Source organism: Amphibalanus amphitrite, unplaced genomic scaffold (genome assembly GCF_019059575.1).
Source record: "Amphibalanus amphitrite isolate SeventyFive unplaced genomic scaffold, NRLGWU_Aamphi_draft 000037F_arrow, whole genome shotgun sequence".
In the NCBI taxonomy this organism is placed as follows: Eukaryota; Metazoa; Arthropoda; class Thecostraca; order Balanomorpha; family Balanidae; genus Amphibalanus; species Amphibalanus amphitrite.
This window is the reverse complement of record NW_024881533.1, coordinates 857,555-879,921: the sequence shown is the minus strand read 5'-3', so window position 1 is coordinate 879,921 and position 22,367 is coordinate 857,555. Positions and strand designations below refer to the sequence as shown.

The following is a 22,367-nucleotide window of genomic DNA, read 5'->3' as shown; positions in this document are numbered from 1 at the left end:
ACATATTATTGACCTTGACCTAACTTGACCTGAGATGACCTCAGCAGCAAAAACCTGGTCGGGTAGTGTGACAAAGAGGTTCTAGCTGGCTTGGCACCAGAAAACGGCATCGTCATCGGTATATGACAAGCAGCGCGCTTGATATCCAACGGTGATCTAAAACAGCAACATTTTTAGTTTGACCTGACCTGGAAGGTCAATGACTGACCTGAGAAGGTAAAACTGGGTATCATTGGATTCGTCTCTTCCCAAAGAATCTTTTTGGTCTTTACCGCTAAGCTCTATCTCCAACAGGAACGAAATGGCGCCGGGGGGGGGGGGTGGCAACCCCCCCCCCCATGTGCGTTCTAGGATGGGAAAATGGCATGTGCGGGCGAGGGTTTAAAGTCTCAATGTTGGCAGTTTTAGCCTGCAGAGGGCAACCACTGCAAGAAAGACGTTTTTTTTTGCTGGAACAACTTCTGCAACAACTTTGGTTCAAAACTTGCACGAGCTTAAATTCATCTGCATCGTGTTTCTCTATAGTGGAGATGCGTCAATGCACAATTACTTGACCTTGAAATGTACCTATGCTTATAAATTTAATAACATATATCTGCAGTGTGCGCCTAAACATATAACTTCTACTAAGGGTAGTATAATTTCATCCATCTAGCCTTCTTGTTCACTTAGCTACATGTCAGTCAGCCCAAGGCTATACCGTCCTGCATCGGCACGGATATAAGAAAAAGCATGGGACGGAAACGGTTTTGAGATGTTATGAGTCATCACCGAGACTAAGCATTTTATCTGATATTAGTGCGCTGTTGCACAAGTCCTCATGTCCAAAAATATGTCCAGCCTTAATGTGATTTTCACTTAACCATTCTACATTCGTGACCGGTAAGCTGATAACGTCCGGTTGTATGTCTCCTTAACTTCTCAAGACCTCGTTCGTAGCGTCTTAGGTAAGGGAACCGTACCGGTCTGAAATAAAATCTTCTTTGTTACTTTCGTGATGCAGGGCTAATCCCCATGTATTGTATATTGCCCTCCAAAGGCACGTTTCGAAATGAATACGAATGTGGAAACTAAAGATAAAGTAGACACACACTCAGAAAAAAATTTACCCCTCTATGGGTAGTTTTACACTTGACGAGTACCGGTACACCAATTTTTCAGGTATTAAAACCCCAACAGAAGTAATGGTACACCATTTATTTGGGGTTACTGAACACTAAATGGTTCTTTTTACATACATTACAGTAAATGTACCTCGGAGGTTCACAGTACCCTGCAAATTCGGGGTACCATTACCCAGAAGAGGGGTACATCTACCTAACAAATCAGAATCGGTTGTGTAGGGCTACTCTACCAGCATGTTTTTTTAACCACTTGTCATTGAAAAAGAGGTACCTGTAACATGCATCAACTCGTTGGGTATAGAAATACCTAAAATGCGTTTTTCTGACTCCTTATTTTTAGGTACATTTACCTTTTAGTGAGTACTTTTACCTGATGCTGCCAGAAACTCAGGGAGCAGCCACCCAAGTCGCGCATGCGCAGAAGGCTGTTGCTCTCCACCAATCATCGTTCCGCGTTTTGCTGTTTTGGCTCGCACGCTTTCAGTTTGAATCGCGATTGCCGGCGTGATGGGTGTGTGTTGGTGTATGACGTTGGGAGCCGAACGGCGAGTGATATTCGTGTTTCACGCGTTTTATTTTGTGAGTGATAGCACTTTCCATATATTTCCGCTGAGTTGTGGTGGTTTTGCAGCTTTAATTCATTACAAAGCCTTGACAATAGACGTTGGCGAGTACTAGCGTGCCGACCGCCGGGCCACGTGTCGATAAACCACCGTCTGCTGGAAGCGCTAAGAGAAGACAGAAAGTCGAGAATTTCCCAACTACGCGCCTGAGGTAAGTGTCTTCTTAACCCGTGCCGGGCCGGTGCAGTGCTCGGGGCCAACCGCGCCGGGCCGGGGGTGTCTGACCCCCCCCCCCTCTAACTCGGCTCCTGGGCCACGTAGCGACACGCGGCAGGCGGCATTCGAAAGACCGTCAAAAAAATGACGGAAATGCTTTAGTCATTTTTTACGTCAGGTCAAAGTTCAGGTCACCAGAGGTCATCAAAGGTCAAATTTTGTCTATTTCAACAATTTTCGAAACACCCAACGCATTACTCGAGAACCAATAGAGCTACAGCGCCGCAGAAAAGCGCATTCGATAGCTCTTTCGCTAATGATCGCGTATATATTGTGTTGCAGAAGATGTATGAAATGATCTAGAGGCAGCTCTCGGATCACGGGACCAAGTCCTGGTGGATGAAGTGGACGTGTGTCAGCCGTATCTAAAGGCGACGGGAGGCTCTACGCAGAAGTTCTCCTACGCCGAGGGTATGCCGATCCTCAAAGTTGAGGACCCTGAGTTGGCGCTAGACGTTGGACGTTGAGTACGTTGGAGACCACAGTGTGTTTAACCCGCGCCCCACCATGGGATACTTTTATAACGCGCCCGACGGGGGTGGGGGGGGGGCTATTCATAGCCCCCTCCTAACTCCGAAACTACTGGGCCGATTGCCGAAATTTAAAAGGCATCTGATAGTACTGGAAAAACTATCGCGCGAAACATAATTTTATTGACGTCGAGGTCACCGATGACGTCAGAGGTCAGCTCAAAGTAAAAGTTTTCGACGTTTTTGCTTGATAGCTGTTTGGGCTCTGGCCGCCGGCTCACAGGTCTGATCAGGCTCATTTTCGGTTTACACACTTGTGAATATATGTATAAGATATCCCATGAGGGTACGGAACCTGTACTTCGAATTTTTATAGTCAAGGCCAGGTCATCTTAGGTCACGGAAATTTTATATTTTATCGGTCACGTGACACATGTTTGGTGGTCTATTTAGGCCATATATTTCAATGTCAGTGTCGTTTGTGTCATTTTAGTCCATTTTCAGCTGAATAAAGCTGAGGTCAGGTCACTTTAAGGTCAAAAAGGGCAAATTTTAAAGGTACGATTTTTCAACCAAAAAGGTGTCTATCAGATGCAGTTTGAGCTCATGGGAACACGATGGTGCTATTATATTGGTGTACAATGTCAAGAACATACTGATATTGATTTGAAAATTTGATAGTGATTAGCATTTTTCCTATAAAGCTAAATTTTTTAAACTCAGCTATATTTAAAGGTATCAGGCTAAAACTTCCTAGAATAGGTCATCGGTATATGTTCTATGAATTTCTATCACATATATTCCGTTATTTTGCTTAATTAACTCGAAAACCTATAGGGAAAAATTCAAAATCATACCATTTATAAAATTGTATAGGTATAATTTTCGATGTTTCCAAAGTTGTGAAAATCCGTGTTAGGAGTTTCATAGCCCTGTGTATTTTGGGTCTTGTCATGCAAAGAAATTGGATCTAGTTTAAAAACTAAGCTCTTGAGAGCGCTTGCTGTAGTTCAAAGGGTTGCATCCAATTCGGCCGAACATGACGTCACTCTGACGTGATTTCCGGCGGATCTATGATAGATACGAAATTTTCGTTTGGACACAAGGTGTCAAATTGATGCAGCAGAAGGTACCGAAAGCTTCTTATTGATCCGTCCAGGGTTTAGAGGATATTGCAGAAAAACCAGAGGGGGCTACAAATCCCCCCAGCGGGGTGCGGGTTAATTTAAGTTTGGTAGGGACGCGCGAGAGATGGGAGTGTACCTTCAGAAAGAGGTGGGCATAGATGATGGCCAAAAGCTGACGGCCAAAGCCATCCGCTTCGCCAAGGTGGCGTAGCGTAGGGTGGTGTGCGACTGCCAAGAAAGACCTGGCCGTTTCTTAAGTATAGCGTGTTGTGTGCGAATGCCAAAATCTGATTTTGCGTAGTTAGCGCAGCTTTTTAATAAAGAACCTTCTTTGATAAATATGCGTAGTGTTACTTTGCTTGGCCGCTAAACCGAATTGTTTACAATTCAGTTTTGTCATGGCTTACGTGTGTGATTGTGGGTGGTCGGAATAACTGTGAACGCTTTCGCCACGTGGACGGAGGCTTTTGACGTTTGGTCGTGTTTACAGAGAAAAAAAGAGCATTGGTTGTTGAATCTATTTTTTGTTTACGTATGGTTACTTTACTACAACACGAACCTAAATTACCTCACCTCGAGCACAAGGCGAGAGCACTTGCTGTAGACGACGTAAAAAATCAAATCGTTCTGCCGCGTCTATCGTTTTACCTCCATCTGTTGCAGTCTGTCTATCCATCTATCTACCTATGTAAACATATGTATGTATGTATGCATGTATGTATGTGTGCATGTATGTATGTATGTGTGTATGTATTAGTGATGCAAGTGTTGAGCCCACACGGGCCCGGCGTCGGGCTCAATTCCGGCCCGGCGGTCTTTTTGCCGGGCATGAGCGCAGGCATGCTGGTCTTTTACCGGACCCGGTAAGAACAAACATTTATTAAAGCTATTACGTTTCGGGCCGAATGCCGGTCTCGTAAGACGTACGCCGGGCCCGTAATTGTATTCCTCCAAAATGGTTGCAATGCCTGGTTTGGGTTTTCAGGAAATGCTTGCATCTCTGGTATGTATGTATATTGTATATATTAGCGATGCAATAATATCCAGAAAACGAAAGCCCGGCACCGACCCGGCATCGCAGTCATTTTGGAGGAGTACCATGCCAGGCCCAGCGTATGTCTGTCGAGCCCGGCATTCGGTCGGGCACGTAACACATTTAAAGGGAATAGTTCACTTTCACGAAATTAGTTTTTTGCAATTGATTTATGATTTTTTTATGTTCAAAATGATCAGCAAGGAAAATAAAACCTCTTTATAAAAACAGATTATTTTCTATATTTTAATATAGGAAGAACTCTTCAGTTTTAAAAGAGTGAAATGACCCCTGCAAGGCACACATTCCTCAGCAAGGCACTTTTTTCGGGACGAGAAGTGGAATATCTTTCCCTAGGGTGATCGGTGGGCCGTAAAAGCTCCTGATTTGTGCTTGTCTCAGCTCAGGCTACAAAACTGCTATTCCAGTTCAAAACCCCGTGCTAAAAGTAAGCTATTTCCTTTAAAATGGGCTAGTCCTCTTCGAGACCGTCATAAGCCTGGCCCGCCTGTGTCCCATCCCGGCAAAAAGGCCGCCGGGCCCGAATTTGAGCCCAAAGCCAGGCCGGTGGGCTTAAGACTTGCATTGATAGGTACGCGCGGCGCCTACCCAGCGGGCCGCCGACGGCCGGTCGCGCCACTTTTGCTCGCGTCGTACTCTTGTTTCGTTTCTCCTACTTTTTTTTCGTTTGCGATTATAACTTTTGTTCGCGATAATATAGATATATACGACGTTATGTTTACATCGTGTTTTCTTATTCACCACAGTTTTCGAAAGAAGTTCAGATGAACCGATCAAGCTGTTCACCTGAACTGCTTTTGAAAAAGCATACCTTCGGTTTTGTGAGCATAAGTGGCTCATGGGAACCAGGTTCACAAAACCCAACTAGAGTGGCTCAAAATGGTACTACCCGTTTTCTCGCTGCTTGCAGTTCAAGTAACCCAAGTACCCGGTGTACGATAAGCCGATGAGCGGGTGTAGACTTACCCAATCCAGTTATATATTGGGGTAGCGAGAGCAATTTTGGGCAATGCTGCACTAATAATTGGTATCAAATGAGCAATACGATTCTCATCAGAGCCATTTATACGGTTCAGGCAACACTTAACGAGTGGTTTCAGCTACACTTAAAAAATGGTTCATTTTGGTACTTTTGAAAACCCTCGTTTTATGGTTCAATTTTTTTCTGAGTGTAGAGTGGCTCAAAATGGTACTACCCGTTTTCTCGCTGCTTGCAGTTCAAGTAACCCAAGTACCCGGTGTACGATAAGCCGATGAGCGGGTGTAGACTTACCCAATCCAGTTATATATTGGGGTAGCGAGAGCAATTTTGGGCAATGCTGCACTAATAATTGGTATCAAATGAGCAATACGATTCTCATCAGAGCCATTTATACGGTTCAGGCAACACTTAACGAGTGGTTTCAGCTACACTTAAAAAATGGTTCATTTTGGTACTTTTGAAAACCCTCGTTTTATGGTTCAATTTTTTCTGAGTGCACATGATCTGTGCTGTGTTTAGGCTCAGCCGCACTACATAACTAGTTGGCTAATGACGCAAACATTTTTTTTCTTTTCAATAAGCATGTATGGCTGAAGAACCAGCCTCTTCATTTCCGGTGTCTATGTCTTATGCTGGTACGCTGGTACCAATATCCAAGCAGAGCATTCTTTTAACCCTCGCCGGCACAAGAGGGGCGGGGTTGATGCAACCATGCAACCCCCTGAGGTTTTTCGCAAATAACTCACGTAAAAAGCGGCCGATTGCGACGAAACTTTCCGTTACCTCGCATTGATCAATTTTATTCGTAGTCTTAAAATTTCTTGACCCTGACCCCAATGACCTTTCGCCTGTGACCTATTTTCAGAGACCATGTTTGGCCGAAATCGCGATTTGGCGAATGTCAGCTTACATTAGCCGCGCGTTTCCAGTCTTTTCGGGGTTTCAAGCGTACAAATATGTGATTTGATGTAGCTCCTAAGGGTGGATGTCAAGGTCACCCGAAGGCCAGGTCAGGTCACTGACCTTTGATGACTTCGGTCCACTTTTTCGAGTTTTACATGTTTCTAGCCTAGTTTTTTTTTAGCTGAATTCGTATTTAGGAACCATTTGAACATTTACGAAGTAGTTTTGGTGCCTTCGTAACATGTTACGAAGCTGTCAGAGGCGGTTGACACATACTACGAATACCCGGCACGACCCCTACTGGTTGACCTGACCTGACCCGACCTGGCCTAAAAACATACTCGAAAAGACATCAATCATCTGTGATCAAAACTAACATGATATTCGTGATTAGCACCCCGAAAAACCCATAGCAGCCACACATTACAACGTTCTAACAGGTCCCGATTTTCCCGACTTTTGGGTCATTGACCTGACCTGGAAGGTCACCCGATGACCTAGGACCTTTAAATCGGGTATCATCTCGTCACGGGCAACACGCTCGCCTTTGCTGCGAAGCTCTAGTTCAATCAGGGGCCGAACGCGATGGGGGTCGTACCAACCCCCCCCCCCCGCTCTGCCGTCGAAGGACGCAAAATGGCCTGTGCCGGCGAGGGTTAAACGTTTTTCTGTATCTTCAAAGCTATAGTCATGACAGCTCTTCCCGCGAAACCTTTTTTTGTCGAAAACGGCAGAACATTACGCACACCTTGACGTCATTTCCGGCCAACCTATCATAGCCCTGGGAAAAAATTGGTCACAATGTGTAAAATTGATATCCGGGAGGGTACTTAAAGTTTGGTTACGATCGGTGCAGCGGTTCTGGTGATATATCCCGCGACCGCCTGGGGGGGGGTCGGATCCGACCCCCCCCTCCGTTTTTCTTGAATAACTCATGAACCACTTTCGCTATCTACTTGAAACTTGGCATACCTTCTCCCCCATCAATTTGACGTCTCCTGTGCAATGTTTAGAAAAAATTTCTAAAAATTTTGAGATATATCGATTTTAGTGATGTAACTACATGGCATTTTTAGTCAAAAAGTGGTAAATGTTTAAAAAATTGCCAAAAATCAGGGTTTGAAGCAAATTGCAAATTAAGGACATGAAAAGACGCAGCTCAACGAGTTCTTTAAAATGGCTATCTCGGATTTTCCATAAAATGCGTTTTTCACCCCTAAAAATTCAAAAAACTATATTTTTTGGAAAACAGCTAATAAAATCCAAAATTTTGGGAATTTCCAAAAACCCGGAATATATGTTGTAGAGCTCTATTAGAACAATAGATACCCCAAATTTCAACTTTCTATCTTGATTTTTGACCCCCAAATTGTAAAAAATAGCTCCAACATGCATAGGGCATGGTGACGTCATAAGCATTTTCGTGAATTAGAGGCACTTCTGAACATCGCATGTGAAAACAAATAGCATCACTAGATTCCTGGGACAAAGCTCGTCTAGAAAAGTGCATTTTTATGTCAAAAATAAAAAGTTGAAAAATTGACTTTTTTTCTTAGCCCTCGTTTAGTTATGTATAGTATAAACGATTTTTTATGCTTTCAATGCACACTTATCACCAGCACAGTGACTTGGGGTCACATATACCCATTACCAAGGGATTCGGCGTGAAAAATAAGCCATAAAACATGTGTCGCACGCTCATGTAGCAGAAAGTGAAAACCGCGACCTTTCGTGACCTGACCTGACCTTGACCTGTACTTAGTATGACCTCTATACGCACATGGTACCTTCACTAGGCCTTTGAAGTCATTTTTGGTGAGTTTCGAGCAGCAGCTATCGATTCCGCTGTCCGTAAGCCGATTCATGCAAAACCCCTGAGTTTGACCTTTGACCTGACCTTGACCTAAAAGTTGACCTCAATTTTAAAATCTTAAGAGTGCTTTGGGAAGGTCTCGTAGAGACCTTTCGAACGCCGCCTCGCTGGGCTCGATACGACCATTGGTTCTCGAGATAACAGGGGGGGGGTCGGATCCGACCCCCCCCAGGCTGTCGTGGGTACGGAAATAGCCCAGGCGGTGCCGGGATATTTAACAGTCTGGAGGGGGGGCAAAAAATAGCCACCCCCCCCCCGGGGCGGTGGTTAACACTGTTTTTAACTTTTGAACATAAAATATCGGTTTCTGTTTTGTTACCCCGATGCTTTATCGAATATACCGGGTGGCCAAGAAACAACGTTTCCAACTTTGAATCAATATTTCTCAGAAAGTGATGAAGATGCAACCCTGAAACTTCTAATAGTCAATGCGGCATATATTTTCAGTGAATGGTATGATTTTTATCTTATTCGGTTAATTACTTTTTAAACGGTTCGTGTTTCTAGCATGCCATGTAAAAATTACTTTTTTGCTCAGATGTTTACTAAAAAATGTGAGTGAGCGGGCCACTTCCATCTCGGCACCACGGCCTGCAGCCATGACTGCTACTGGCAACTAGTCTCATTGGTGGTTCAGGCCTCAGGGTGACACATTCCGTCTAGCTTTTTTCTTTATTCGGTCGATTTACTGTTTTATCTTCTTGAAGGGAGGGCGATGAGCAGTAACCCATGCACCGTGCCACTCCTGCTCGAAACAGGACTTAGCGTTGAAACGAATGGCATCCGCCATCCATTAACACCATTTTGGCTCATTATTTGAAATTTTGGCACATAAGTGGGAAAAAATATAATAACAGCATACGTGCTGGTTTCATTCACGTGTTCTATTTTTCTAATTTTTTTCTAACATAGTACGTCCAAGCCAATCATCACTTCCGCTCAACATCAGCAAAAAAAGCAAAAACGTCTTACTTAATTCAACATAAGATTGCTGGCTTGAAAATGATGGTAAAGTGTTACAATTTGGCATGCCGATGCGCAAAGAAGTGATGCAAGCTTAATAAAAATTTTGGCTCGTTATTTGCACTCGAATTTGAGATATAGGCCTCCAAAGTTTGGAATGTTTTTTTGGGCCACCCGGTATTATTTTTCTGGTTACCTGACGCGTTTTTTTTTTTGTAATGAAAAGAGAAAACTGGTCAGTTTCGCTTCGTTAGGTACAGCCGCTATGGTAGGTAGGTAATGTTTACCTCAGACGGACAATGCTTTAGCTGATGGGCTATGTGACCCACCGGCAAATAAAAGAGCTCACTCACTTGTCCATTTAATGAAGCGTCCTTACATACACTGTAAAAAATGATAGCACGTTTTGTGTTATATGGCCAAAAACGACTCGGTACAGCCGTATTTCATAACACGCCACCGTGTTTCCTCATACACGGTAAATCCGTGCTACATAACTCGGTATGAGTTTTGACTTTCCAAAAAGTGGTGTTCCGTAACTCGATAAAGACGTGTTACCGAGTTCGATAACTCGCCAACATGTTTCTAGCGTATCGAATAACGTGTAAAATAGCTCGCATTAAAGATGTTAAGTGTTCAATAACACCACTGGTGTTTCTGGGCTCGTATAATTATCGGCTACATAAACTTATTTGTGTTAACATATCCGGAAATTAGATGTTAAACTCGCCATAAACGTGTAACGTGTTTCGTAGCTCGGTCCGTGTTCATATACTTCCCGTCCAGTACCTCCTTTTAGAATGTATATCAACGCAAAATGAGCTGCATTACACGATGCAATGATCATGCTAAATGAATATATAAATATAATTCATGTGGACTTATTCATTGCGATGAAAGGCGTACCTCCTTTGATGCGAACGGGGTGTAACAGGCCCAGCCGCGTTTAAACAGAGGTAACGTCTTTAACCGCAATAAATCGACACGAAGTATACATTTATACAACTCATTCCACATAATAATTGAGGCGTGTAACACAGTTCGTTTTGCTTTAACACACATCCTCGTTAGTCAAGTTCATTAAGTCTCAGAATACAAATTTACTCATTATATATTTCAGCAGGTTGTTCACAGTAAACATGCGCTCTGAGCCTCATCAGAAGTAACGCCACGGCGGACGAGCAGTGGACAGTGGTCCTCCGCGATCAGCAACACTAGTAGTGTGAACGACACCTATGAACAACACGTCTTTGGGCCTGGCGATGGGAGAGTAGAGGTGCCGTTTCAAATGCATTCACTGGCGCAGTCTTCAGCTTGTGGAGCCGGTCGGCGCAACGATTTTTTAACGACTTTCCGAACGACTTTTGGGAGACCTCTTGCGTCAGTACTAGCTGGGCGCTGGGGCATTGAATTTTCTCATTGAACACGGGGAACATTGCCGCACAAACTAGGAGGCGCACACTCAGAGGCGTGTTGTCTTCGGAGATGGCAGCCTCGCTCCCCTCCACCCGTGACACTAGCGTTCTGGATGCAGGGGGAGGACGGCGTCGCGGACCTATCATTCGCGGACACGTCGTTGTGCCTCACGAGAGGAAATTCTAAAAAGCGTCCAACCCTGGTCCGTGTCTGAAATAAGAAAGAAATATTAATGTTAATAAATGACGAAGTGCATGAATGAACAGCATAATGATACATACCTTAACCTTCGCACGGGTGGGGGGTGCGGGTGGGGGTTGGCCACACCTGCCAGTTTTTTTGCGAGTGTAAAAAACGCGGCGAGCAGCGCTGCGAAACTTGGTATAGCTTATGATACATCAATTTCGCATCGTGAGTAATATTTTTGACCCCGGGTCACATAACGTCAGGTCACAAGTCAAGTTAAGTGATTATGCCTCTAAAAACTTTGTGACTTTGTGATTCAGTCATTTCTAAAGTAAATTCGTACATCCCAGAAGTTTGAAACTCATGCTATTGCATGAGCTTGTCAGTATGAACAATTTGCATATCTCGGAATTTCGATTTCGGTGACCTAAGGTCAGGTCGATTTTGCGACCTCTCCATTGACTTATAGTCAATGTAAGAAAATTGAAATCCTCTTCTTTTGGCCGAAAACACCCTCAAACATCGGGACACAAATGAACATGACACAATGAACCGGAAAATTGCACCTGTGGCCCCTTTAATGCCTCTGAGGTCATCTCAGGTCACGAAACGTCTCAAACAGTGTCTGCAAACACCAGGAATGTGTTCAAATTAACAATACGAATCGAATGACATGCAACATGACCTTTTCCGTGACCTTGACCTGAGGTCAAATTTTTAAGTTGACCTTTTTAGGTCAACTTGTAGGTTATTCGACGCGTCTCGACGTCATTTTTCTTTGACCTATGACATCACAGGACGGCAAGCAAGGTCAAATTGTACCAGTTTACAATGACAAACATTTTATTACGTAAAGTGGCTTTTATCATTTAAAAGACGACAAACGTTTATACCTATTCAGTCAGGAAGAGAGGGTAAGTATCGTAGACATTACTCTAGACTACTTTCAGTACCTAACAAGTGCTGAAAAAAATAGGACGTCACAAGAACAGTGGCTTTTTTTAGTCTTTCAAATAACTATACATATTACTGGCAGTTTTAAAGATACCTATTTTGTTGATTTTTAGGATGTGTAAAGCCGATAAGGAATAAGGATCTATCCGACATATGCTCCGTTTTTTACTTCTCTAAATTAAAAAACCTGAAGGAGTTTTGAGTGTAGAAATAAAGATCTTGATATTTCTATTTTGGAAATTTTGTGGTAGCAGTTCCCTTTGCCATGCATTTTGTACGTACTGTGCGAATTTTTAGTCTCTAGAATGATAATATATTTTTGTGATTTTTTCCGTGAACCACTTTTTTACTTTTTCGACGGAAAATGGCCGAACATGACCTCAGTTTGACCTCCATAACTCATGACCCGAGGTGACCTAGGACCCATTTTTCAGGAGTTTAGTGAAATTGATGTCCGGAGAAGTACTAGAATCTGGAGTTAAAAATCGCGGCCGTTTTTGAGTTATGAGCGTAAAAACAACAGGGGTGCCTCCCCCTTCCCCAACGGGTCGCGGGATAAGCTCGCACCCTTTACTGAAGTGACTGTCCCTTGACCTCTAAATGGCCATTCCCTGTCATTATACTCTTACACGAAAGGCCAACGCACTAAACTAACATATACTTGGGGATTTGGTACGTACGTTCACTATCGACTCTACACCTTTTTAACCTCAAATTAAATTAGTTAACTTTAAATTAAAATAAGTCAACTTCAAATTAAAATAGATCAATTTCAAATTAAAACTGTCAACTTCAAATTAAAATAGGTCAACTTCATATTAAAAAAGTAAATTTCATTTTAAAACATTGCTACACTATGTAGTTATGTTCTTTGAAGCGAATATAATGCAAACCCATACACAGTGACATATGTAGGGGAAGGAGGGTGAATTGCGCCACCTTAACGAAAAATGCTAATTGTAAGAAAACCGCTGGAGATATAAGCATGCACTGGCAACCATTTCAAAGAGGAACTCATTGGCTACGATTTAAGAGCCTCCCGATCAATTGAGAATGTTTCGTTTGCTTCTGACAGCTGCTTTTTCAGAAACATGCAAAAGGGCGCATTTGCCAACAACTGCTGTAAATTGCGCCAGGGGGATGGCGCAATTAGAACCCAATTGCGCCCTATACTTTAACATGGCTAAGTGAATGAGACGGAATGCATACACCCCGGCAGTCTAATGTCATTGCGGCTTCCTTAAACATTTATAATGTTATTCAGGCTGGATAAATAATAAATGTAGATATAAATCGCGATGTTTTTTGCCCAGGTAGATAACTTTACACGTGTCCGTACGCTTGTAAAAGTGCAACGAAAACGTTTACTGTAACCGACTAGATATATGTGAACGTATGCGCCTATACAGTTAAATCTGCAATCGTTTCTCGCAAAATTAATAATTTTTATCGTTTTGAAAACTTAATGACATCAGTTTTTAGTTTTTTTATCATAGCGTTCACTTCTCACGCCTGAGTTCATGTTAAAAATGTCGTATTTTGTCCATTACACCACAGGCCGTAGCCTAAATGGCAGCTGCATTATAAGTTTGACGAGAGAAATAATTTGCGGACTGACGACAGCGGGCTGCTCCCTTGCCTGACATTAAACTCCTGCTTTATTGCCATCATTTAATGATGCATTCATACTGTCGTGATACAATGACTACACCATTATTCTATTTGCGCCCCCCTGGCGCAATTGCCATGGGCGCAATTAGAATTGAGGTTTTTTTAATAAAAGCGTAGAAGTTATCATAAAGATGTTGAAGGATGTTTACTGTTTCAGTGAAATACAATGAAAAAAGGGGTTTTCATTCTAAATATCACTCTAAAAATCACACAAATATCGCAAATTTTTATAGCCAACGGTTCAAAATGCTGCAAAGAAGTTAAGAAAACGCCATGACATCTTTGATGGCGTAATGAGCCTTGCTAATTGGCTTAATCAGAGAGTTTGGGCCATAGAATGATCTATCCAGTGGTGAAAATAATGTTTTCGAAACAAAAATCTAAACATGCCATTGAATCCGTGGGAATGTTGGTGGGCGCAATTGGTTAGGAGGGCGCAATACACCCACTTTCCCCTAGGTATGTATTGGTGCAGCTCACAGTGGCTGCATACACACCATACACGGTGACATATTAGTGCAGCAAATCTGTCCACTGGTGGATCCAAGGGGGGCATTTGGGGCAAATGCCCCCCCCCCCTGCAGTCCCCGAAATTGACGAAAATTTTCGTTTTTTCGAGAAAAAAAACGAAAACTAAACACCTTTTATTAAGAAAAGTTTGTTTTAAACTGCACAGCAGTGCGCAGGGAATTAAAATCCGATGAGTTTTTGGAATTTGGAGAAACTTTTTGGGGCATGCCCCCCCCCCCCGCGGCGTCCAAGACCGCCTTTCTGGATCAGCCAATGAATCTGTCACTGTGTATGGTTTTACACAATATATGCGCTTCAAAGAACATAACTATTAGTGTAGCAATGTTTTAAAACGAACTTGACTTATTTTAATATGAAGTTGACTTATTTTAATTTGAAGTTGACAGTTTTAATTTGAAGTTGATCTATTTTAATTTGAAGTTGACCTATTTTAATTTGAAGTTGACTTATTTTAATTTGAGATTAAAAAGGTGTGTAGGTACTAGGTACCCATTAGCCGTTTTCACGACGGGCTTCCCGGCGAATGCACCTAATTTGACCAAATCTGCATCTAATCTCTTTTAGAGCCAATATCTTCATTTTATAAATTTACTAGAGGTACAGGTTTACGCGATAACTGTATGTTTTGATTTATGTTATGTTACGGGTGCATTACTTTGGGTGATTGACTTGTATTTTTAGCTGTGTTATTTGGGTAGATTTGGGTAGCTGTTTTTAATTGAACTGTAAGGGATGGTGGTAGTTGCGGGGTGTTCAAGTGTTTTGTATGTTGGGCCCTTTTTGAACTCAACCCTACCCCTACCCTACCCCTATCCTAACCCTACCCTACCCTACTACCCTACCCTACCCTACCCTACCCTACCCTACCCTACCCTACCCTACCCTACCCTACCCTACCCTACCCTACTACCCTACCCTACCCTACCCTACTACCCTACCCTACCCTACCCTACCCTACCCTACCCTACCCTACCCTACCCTACCCTACCCTACCCTACTACCCTACCCTACCCTTAATGTCTGATAAGTTGACAAAGCAGACATCTACGCACTTAGTGCAACCCTAGCTGATAGCAACTAAGAATCACACTGAACCTTATTTGACCAAAGCTGCACCTAATCTACACCAAATGTGCACCAAAAGTGTACCAGATGGCCGTCGTGAAAACGGCTATTATAGACCTATCGTCCAACATCAACCCAATAATAGCCAATGCACATCATACAGACGGCTGAGCTAAGAGCTTCGGCGTCCGGATCCGTCCGTCGGAGGAGGCCGTCAGCGGTCGCCATGGCAACGGCCTCGCTTGGACAGCGGGACAGCTGACCACGGGAGCGGGACGAGAGAGGGAGGGAGAGCGCAGGGGTAGAGAGCGCCCGGGCGCCCGGGCTCTCGTCGGGTTTCGGTTACGCTTTTGATGATAATAAATACGTTAAACATGTGATTTCAATTTTCATATCGGCTTCAAATTATAGAAGGCAAAACCCCAGTCTACTAAAATACAACCGAGTCCCATGCAGACACTAATTGTGATATGTGAAATAATAAATCGGCAGAAATAGCCTAGAACAATACCTTTTTATCCTGTTAGCAGTTGAGCCGCATTCATCAAGGAATGAAGTCCTGCCTCACAGGCCTTGAGCTCTGACTGGGACTTCGAGATTGACCTTCATTCTGCTCATCTTGAGTCGTATCTGAAGTAAATAAATTATGTCAGTTCGCAGCCAAACAGATGTCTACCTACTTGTTTTCCACAGACAAAAAGAAAAGCGGAGGGAGACACAATGGGAGAGAGAGGGAGAAAGGGGGAGGGAGCGAGCGAAAGATTAGGTGAGAGAGAGAGAGAGAGAGGGGAAGAGAGAAACCAGGCAGACTAATCATAACTAGCTGGTAGATACATACTCATAGCAAAAGTTGAAAAGGTACAGTCCAAATTATTCATGTATAGCATTTTACAAACGCACACATAGCCACCAGTGGTGGAGTGGCAGAATGAGAATCAGGGCCGAGGGCTCCTCCTTTCCATCCATAACGCCACACTGCACGGATAATATTTATGCAACCACGCCTAAAAGACATTTAATATCACTGATGTTATTTCTAAGAATAATTTGGAGCAAGTATCGCTTGTACTTACCAACAAGACGTCAGACGCAGCACAGACACGAGCTCCCTGGATCGCACGAAGATGGCGACTGAGGCCCACGCGGCGCTGCATTTGGCGCGAAACTGAACCGAGTAAGTTAACAACCCACAGTGTTAATATCTCTCAAGATCGCGGCTCAAATAACCTCATTCTGCTTTTTAAACTCGACGCAGAGGGGTAAAACACGTCAACGTGTCATTCAACACGGTATAACCGTGCGCAAAGATGCTTCCACAAAATCGTATTCGTGTTTCGGAACACAGTGTCCGCCAAATGCGGGTATGCATACATGGCGATTACTCGAAAGGTGTCATTGTACATGGGGATTCCGAGCTAGTTCATCCTGATTTGGACCAACCGTGTTTTGCTTCGCAATAAGGTTTAAATTACTCGATAAATACGGATTCATTAGCAAGGTAGCTTGTTTGAACACATCATTAAAGTGAGTCAGAAAACTCAAACTGTGCTAACATTTTTTACAGTGTAGGCATGGTTATTCCATAGAAATGCCGTTGCATCACATGTAAGTGCACGGAAGCCAAAGTTCCACCGACAAAAAGCTCTATTGTATACCCTAGTGTGGAACATAATTCGCGTTTTTTTCTGGAACGCGAGTTACAGTTGCATAATTAAAAATGAACGTAAAATGAATTAGTGAAATAAAACGTTTAAACACTTCAATATCATGGTGTTATCACGTTCACGGAGAAGCGCACCACCTCTCCGCGTCTTCAGCGCCGCTGCACAGCTCGTCATCCGGTCTCTGGCTGTCTCTCACTTTCCGTCCCTATCCACCTTGAGCGGCACGGTCTTCTCGGGCCGGTCCGGCTGCTGGGGGCACTTCCTGGGCGCGGTGATGGTGAGCACGCCCTCCTTGCTCAGGTGGGAGACCACGCCGTCCTCGTCCGCGTCCTCAGGCAGCTCGTACTTCCGGGTGAACTGGCGCGCCACCGAGCCGTGCTCGTCCCGCTTCTCCTCGTGCTTGGCCTCGACCACCACCATGCCGTCGACGATCTTAACCTTGAGCTCCTCGGGCAAAAAGTGCTGCACGTCCAGCCGCATCTCCACGCGGTCCTTGTGCGACGTGATCTCTGAGGTGCCCGAGTTCTGCCTGCGGAACATGGCAGGGGTGGTCAAAAAGGATGAGAGGTACCACAAACTAGTTCTGTGTAGGGCAGAGAAGAGCTGGTGTAGCTTCAAGCCATATTTAGTGTATAATACAGTCTACACTTTTCATACGGCTTTCTACACTCGAACCTCAAATTTAACATTGAATTTGCCCATCTAGCCAGAGCGGCCCCCGTTTGGAGCGGCCCACCTGTGCAGGACGACGGGCGCCCTGGAGGCGTATCGGCGGCTGGAGACCGCCGGCAGGTAGTCGTCCATCAGCGGCCGCCGCGGCACGCCCATGCCGAAGTGCTGGTCGAACATGCGCGGCGACCGGTGGCGGCCGAAGTCGCGCAGCGCGTCGTCGAAGAAGGGGTCGTCGAAGTAGAGTGGCACCGACATGGCTCCGACCTGTCGAGAGGCACTATTCAGGGTGTGTCCGGTGCACCGACAGGTCATGGTCGAAGGAGGGGTTCAGTATCACGCAGCGAGGCAACAGACTTACTAGACGAATTGAAAATTAGTGCTGACTGAAGATCCGGGCGTTAAACGGGAAGATAGTCAAATATGTAGCCAGATGCGTGGCGGGTCACAAAGGGAGAAGACAGATATAAGGGTAAGGATGTTTTAAAGATCCTAACCCTAAAGAGCATGGGCCTCCTTAGCATTAGCCGCGTTTACATAGGGCTAGTTGCCAGATAGTGGAATTCCACTAACGAGACATTTTTTCCACTAACGAGACATTTCAGGCACCTTCAGATAATTCTGACGACCTATCCGGCCAGAAGGACCAAACCGATTGACAAAAATAAATACATCGTGGCGGAAGAACACTAAGAGGTACTTCAGGCCTAGACATAGTATAGATGTCGCAACTCGCGGCCTTCCCGGCAGTAAGGGCGAGGTATAGATGACGCCACTGCAGCAAGTCACTGGAACGTACGAGTCGTGGAATGGAACGGAAGATACGGAACGGGGGCTTCTTAACGGAAGCTTATTCGTTTAATTTTCATTTAAGAATTGATTTCGTGCGCTAGGGAAAGAACATTGTCTTCTTTTTTCATACGTCTCCACCCCCCCCCCCCCGTCCCCTCCATCCTTTGGATCAGCCAGTGTGCAGCAAGAGGGTTCATCGGAGAAAAACAACAAAGAGCAATCCTCCCTGAGCCTGTCAGGTCAGAAATAACCTGAGCATAGGCGACGGAACGGGGAGGGCACCGGGGCACCGTGCCCCCCTTTGATTTTGGCCTGCATGGAAAGAATGGGACCAAAAGTCGGCGGTGTCCCCCCCCCCTCCGCGGCTACTGAAGCTGAGGACCGTTCGTTATGCCCTACTGCCCACGCTTCTTAAAATTTCAGTAGTAGTCAGTTATCTGGCCAATGTTTCCGTATAGGGGCTGGCAAACACAACTGAGCCTCGTGAGTGGGATGAGTACTGGACACAGAAGTGGACAATCTGTTGGCAAGAAGCCCGCAAGGATAATATCTCGAAACTCAGGACTACGTATACAAACACTTTAAATGCATCTAAATCTATACTATAATCGAAAGCCGCATTGTTGTGAACTACCGGCACGTGCGTCCAATCACCATCAAGAACGGAAGTCCGACCTACAGCAAGCACGACAGTCCGATCAAAGATGTATTGAAAAATAACTAGCAACTTTAAACATCGCCTTCCTCAGCCACGCTCTACACCGCATCACATAAGAAAACCGCCAATATCGATTACAAAACACACATAAAGGAATTCCGTAGGTATAGATCAGAGGAATACTTCACCTCCTTTATCTGGCGCGTCAATAGGTATAAAGTAATCTTTGGCGTCTACGCACTAGCAACATCTATAATGCAAACAGCAGTTCAGAAACCATCCACTAAAATTGTAACAAGGCAAGGGTTGGTCAAAATAAATTATAGTCACCGTGATAAATAGCAAACGAAATACAAAACAAGCACAACAAAGCATTCCACACTCGTTTAGACTGTACAACATGCCTACATAAGACATTGCAGCAGTGTACGAGGAAAACATTCTTTAAAGATGCTAACGTGGGGAGTTTTAAAAGTTTGGTGAACACAGTTACGAGTCACTGCACAAGAAATGTAGCGCGGTCGCCAGCCGGCCCAGGCGAAAGAGTCGACGGAGACGGCGTCAAACAAACCCGAGAGGGGGTAGTTTCATCCGCATCAGCGGAGGCGCTCTCTCTACCAAGGTCGTCAGTTACCAGCCGCAGCACCCTGCTGGCGATTTGATAGCTGCTCTCATTCTCAGCTGGCTGAGCGCCATGTGCCGGGTCATCCGGCTCCATGATTTCCCCTTTCATTAGCAGCTGCTGTTGTAGTTATTGTTGTTGCGTTCCTTTCAGCCGCTGCCGCAGCATAGCCGTACGGTTCTGGATGGTTCTCACGGCGGCAGCCAGGGTCATCCGTCCTGCCAGCTCCGCCGCCAGGCGCGCGCAGCGTCGCGCGCGCCTGCCTTGCAGATAGTGCTGCCCAAGTCGATCGGCGGACGGCGCTACCGTTGGGATAGGGCGCCAGCCTCGCGCGCGAGGGCGTCCATCCGCTCGTTGCCCGGAAGCCCGCAGTGTGCAGGAACCCACTGCATTATCACTGGATGGCCCCCTCGGTGAGCGCTGCCAGCAGCCCTATATGTCTGCGGCCAGAGGGGCTCTCTGGGCCGCCGCGCCGCTCCGCAGGAGGGCCAGCGCCGCCATCGAGTGGGTACAGACGATAATTATCGGAAGAGAGGTGTCGCGACCAGTCTTGGTCAACAGCTCCTCCAACACCGCTCTTAGGGCGAATAGCTCGCCGCGCGTGCTAGAGCAGAGGGCGCCTGCCGCGACACGCACCTCCCGGATGTCGCGGTTCAGGGGGGGGGGTGGCCCCTCCTCCTCCATCTAGCACACCATCGGTGGCGGAGCTGTCTGACCAGATCAAGCTCGCCTCAGACGGGAGCTCCGCCAGACGACTTTCCGCCGCCTTGGCTCGCCAGCCGTCGCGCCCAAACTCGCTTCAGGCCGTGAGTCTATAGCCGGCGCGGTGGCGTGGCTTCGCCATACTAGCCTTGGGCGGGTTGTCCTCAGAGAACGCGTTCGCATTGGCGAGGAGGCGAGCAGCGCCACGAGTCCTGAAATGACCAAACAATATCAATGGACAATCAAAATTGTGAAAATTGGCATTAACTGCGCAACTGATGTTTGCTTCTTTGTTTATTAGGGTTTACGGGCGCTACGGTGGTCATTTTGCACCCATGACGCTGTTCTGGTGAACCTGCGCAACTGAGCAGTGATCATGCCATAAGTTATATTTGGCGTAGTGGCAGGGTTCCACCTAAAATTTCGGCGCACGTCAGGTGTAAAGTTACATGCGACAAATTCAGCGCATGTCAGTTGGGGAGACTAACCCCGCGTTCGATGTCTCCCGGACGGCAAAGATTCTACGCCGTCCGGCCAATCACGTTTCATAACCACAGCCGAGCCCCAGCTGACCTTGGACGGGATTGGCTGGACGACGTAGAATCTTCGTCATCCGAGAGACATCGAACGCGGGGTAAGGCTGCTGGAGTGCTGGAATAATATAAAACGAGGGCACCAAAAATTGATCCTAAATGACGATACTTGGACATTAATGCAGACCCTCTCTGTATCACCAATTGTCAGAAAACAACCATGTGTTTGAAAGAGCGTTAGAGAGTCATGAAGCCAGGATAAAACACAGTGCTATTTTCTCAAAGCAGCTTTTACATGATAGAGTTAGGTAACTCTCTCTCTCAGTTAACCATTCGCAAGGCCAAAAAGGCCTATTGGTTTTGAAAGGCATTGGATTACAAGCTGAGCATTTTTTACTTTATCATAAAATGTTAAACCTGCGTGTAGATGAAGTCTGAACGGTGGTTTGTAGGCTGATAGGTTGGAGGTTGGAGGTTAGTAGGGAAGGGAAGGTCAGGATAATTTCTGCTTTTTATTTTCATTGGACTTTAGCCTTCATCAACACACGCATCAAAAATATTTACTTGAGCATCTTCAAGCCTCAATATACAACAAGGTGTGCCACAACAAATTAAAAATTGATGATATGCCAATATATGGTCATGATTTTTACCACCAGAATTGAATTAAATGCCTATTGATGCCTTACCTAATAGGCTGAAATCTGATTAACCAAGCATTTTTTCTTGTGAATTGGCAGTCTAAAATTTGGCTGGCTTGAGCACGACGCTATTGCTCTAGCAGAATCTCAAACAGATGTCTACCAAGTGCCACTCCCAAGAAAGTTTTTCAAGATTCTAAAACCACAAACTTTGTTGCTGCCTGATCATGTGATGGTTGATCAAATGATAGCACTCCATCTGAGGCCAGTTTTACAAACAGAAAATAGCCACCTGCCGGATTATTTTGCCTCAAGGCTAATTCACATATGGAGCATAAATGGTGAAGCCCAGGTTTAAAAGGAACAGGTTTCAAGACAATCGGCATGACAAACCAACACCTTACCTGCAGTTCAAGTTTGTCGATTTCTTTATCAAAATCTAGTCTTCGTCTAATCCACAAATCAAGATAAAATTACTGGATAGGTACAACTTCTTCTTATTCTTCTTCTGCACCTCACCCGCCGCCCCCTACACTTCTCCCTTATTCTGATAAATATATTTACATAATTTTCACAAAAATGCCACTCAACGGGGTAGATCTAAAAAAGTGCAGGGCTTAAATTTTGAGCTATAGAGTTCTCAGTGATTTTAAGACACCCAATATGTCTTCGGCACGCCGTATTTGTCTCTCACTGCCTGCGAATTCGGCGATATGATTGGTCGAAGGCCGACGCTATGGGTCCAAGAAAAGGCCAAGATTCCTGCCAAGATTCTTACAGATAGCCAAGGCCGATGACTGACGTGACTGACGGCATGTTACTGCCCTTGGCATATTGCCAATGCACTGCTCGGTCATATCCGCAGTAATGTCAACAGTCATATCGGAAGTAATATGGTAACTATACGCAAAAACCATTTGGCGTATAG

General features: G+C 45.1%; 1 protein-coding gene and 1 long non-coding RNA gene across 5 annotated transcripts in view; both read right to left on the bottom strand.

Moving 5' to 3' along the window:
• Positions 1-10,430: 10,430 nt before the first annotated feature.
• Positions 10,431-16,426, bottom strand: LOC122372687. 2 transcript variants are annotated; one of them, XR_006254914.1, is made up of 3 exons: positions 16,232-16,426; positions 15,670-15,788; positions 10,431-10,961 (listed from the first exon to the last, which is right to left on the bottom strand). It is a non-coding gene; the product is annotated as an uncharacterized LOC122372687 (long non-coding RNA). The 2 variants fall into 2 exon arrangements; XR_006254911.1 differs by lacking the exon at positions 16,232-16,426 and having other exon boundaries at positions 15,670-16,031.
• A 218-nt stretch (positions 16,427-16,644) lies between these two features.
• LOC122372653 (heat shock protein Hsp-12.2-like) overlaps positions 16,645-22,367 on the bottom strand; it is a 38,630-nt gene continuing 32,907 nt past the window's right edge. For 2 of the 3 annotated variants that reach the window (XM_043350159.1, XM_043350139.1), the window contains exons 2-3: positions 17,559-17,758; positions 16,645-17,351 (exon numbers count right to left, since the gene is read on the bottom strand). In XM_043350159.1, the coding sequence (XP_043206094.1) occupies positions 17,015-17,351; positions 17,559-17,749 (528 nt within the window). In that variant the 5' untranslated portion in view covers positions 17,750-17,758 and the 3' untranslated portion in view covers positions 16,645-17,014. Of the gene's footprint in view, positions 17,352-17,558; positions 17,763-22,367 lie in introns of all 3 variants that reach the window. The other variant, XM_043350150.1, reaches the window with a different exon arrangement.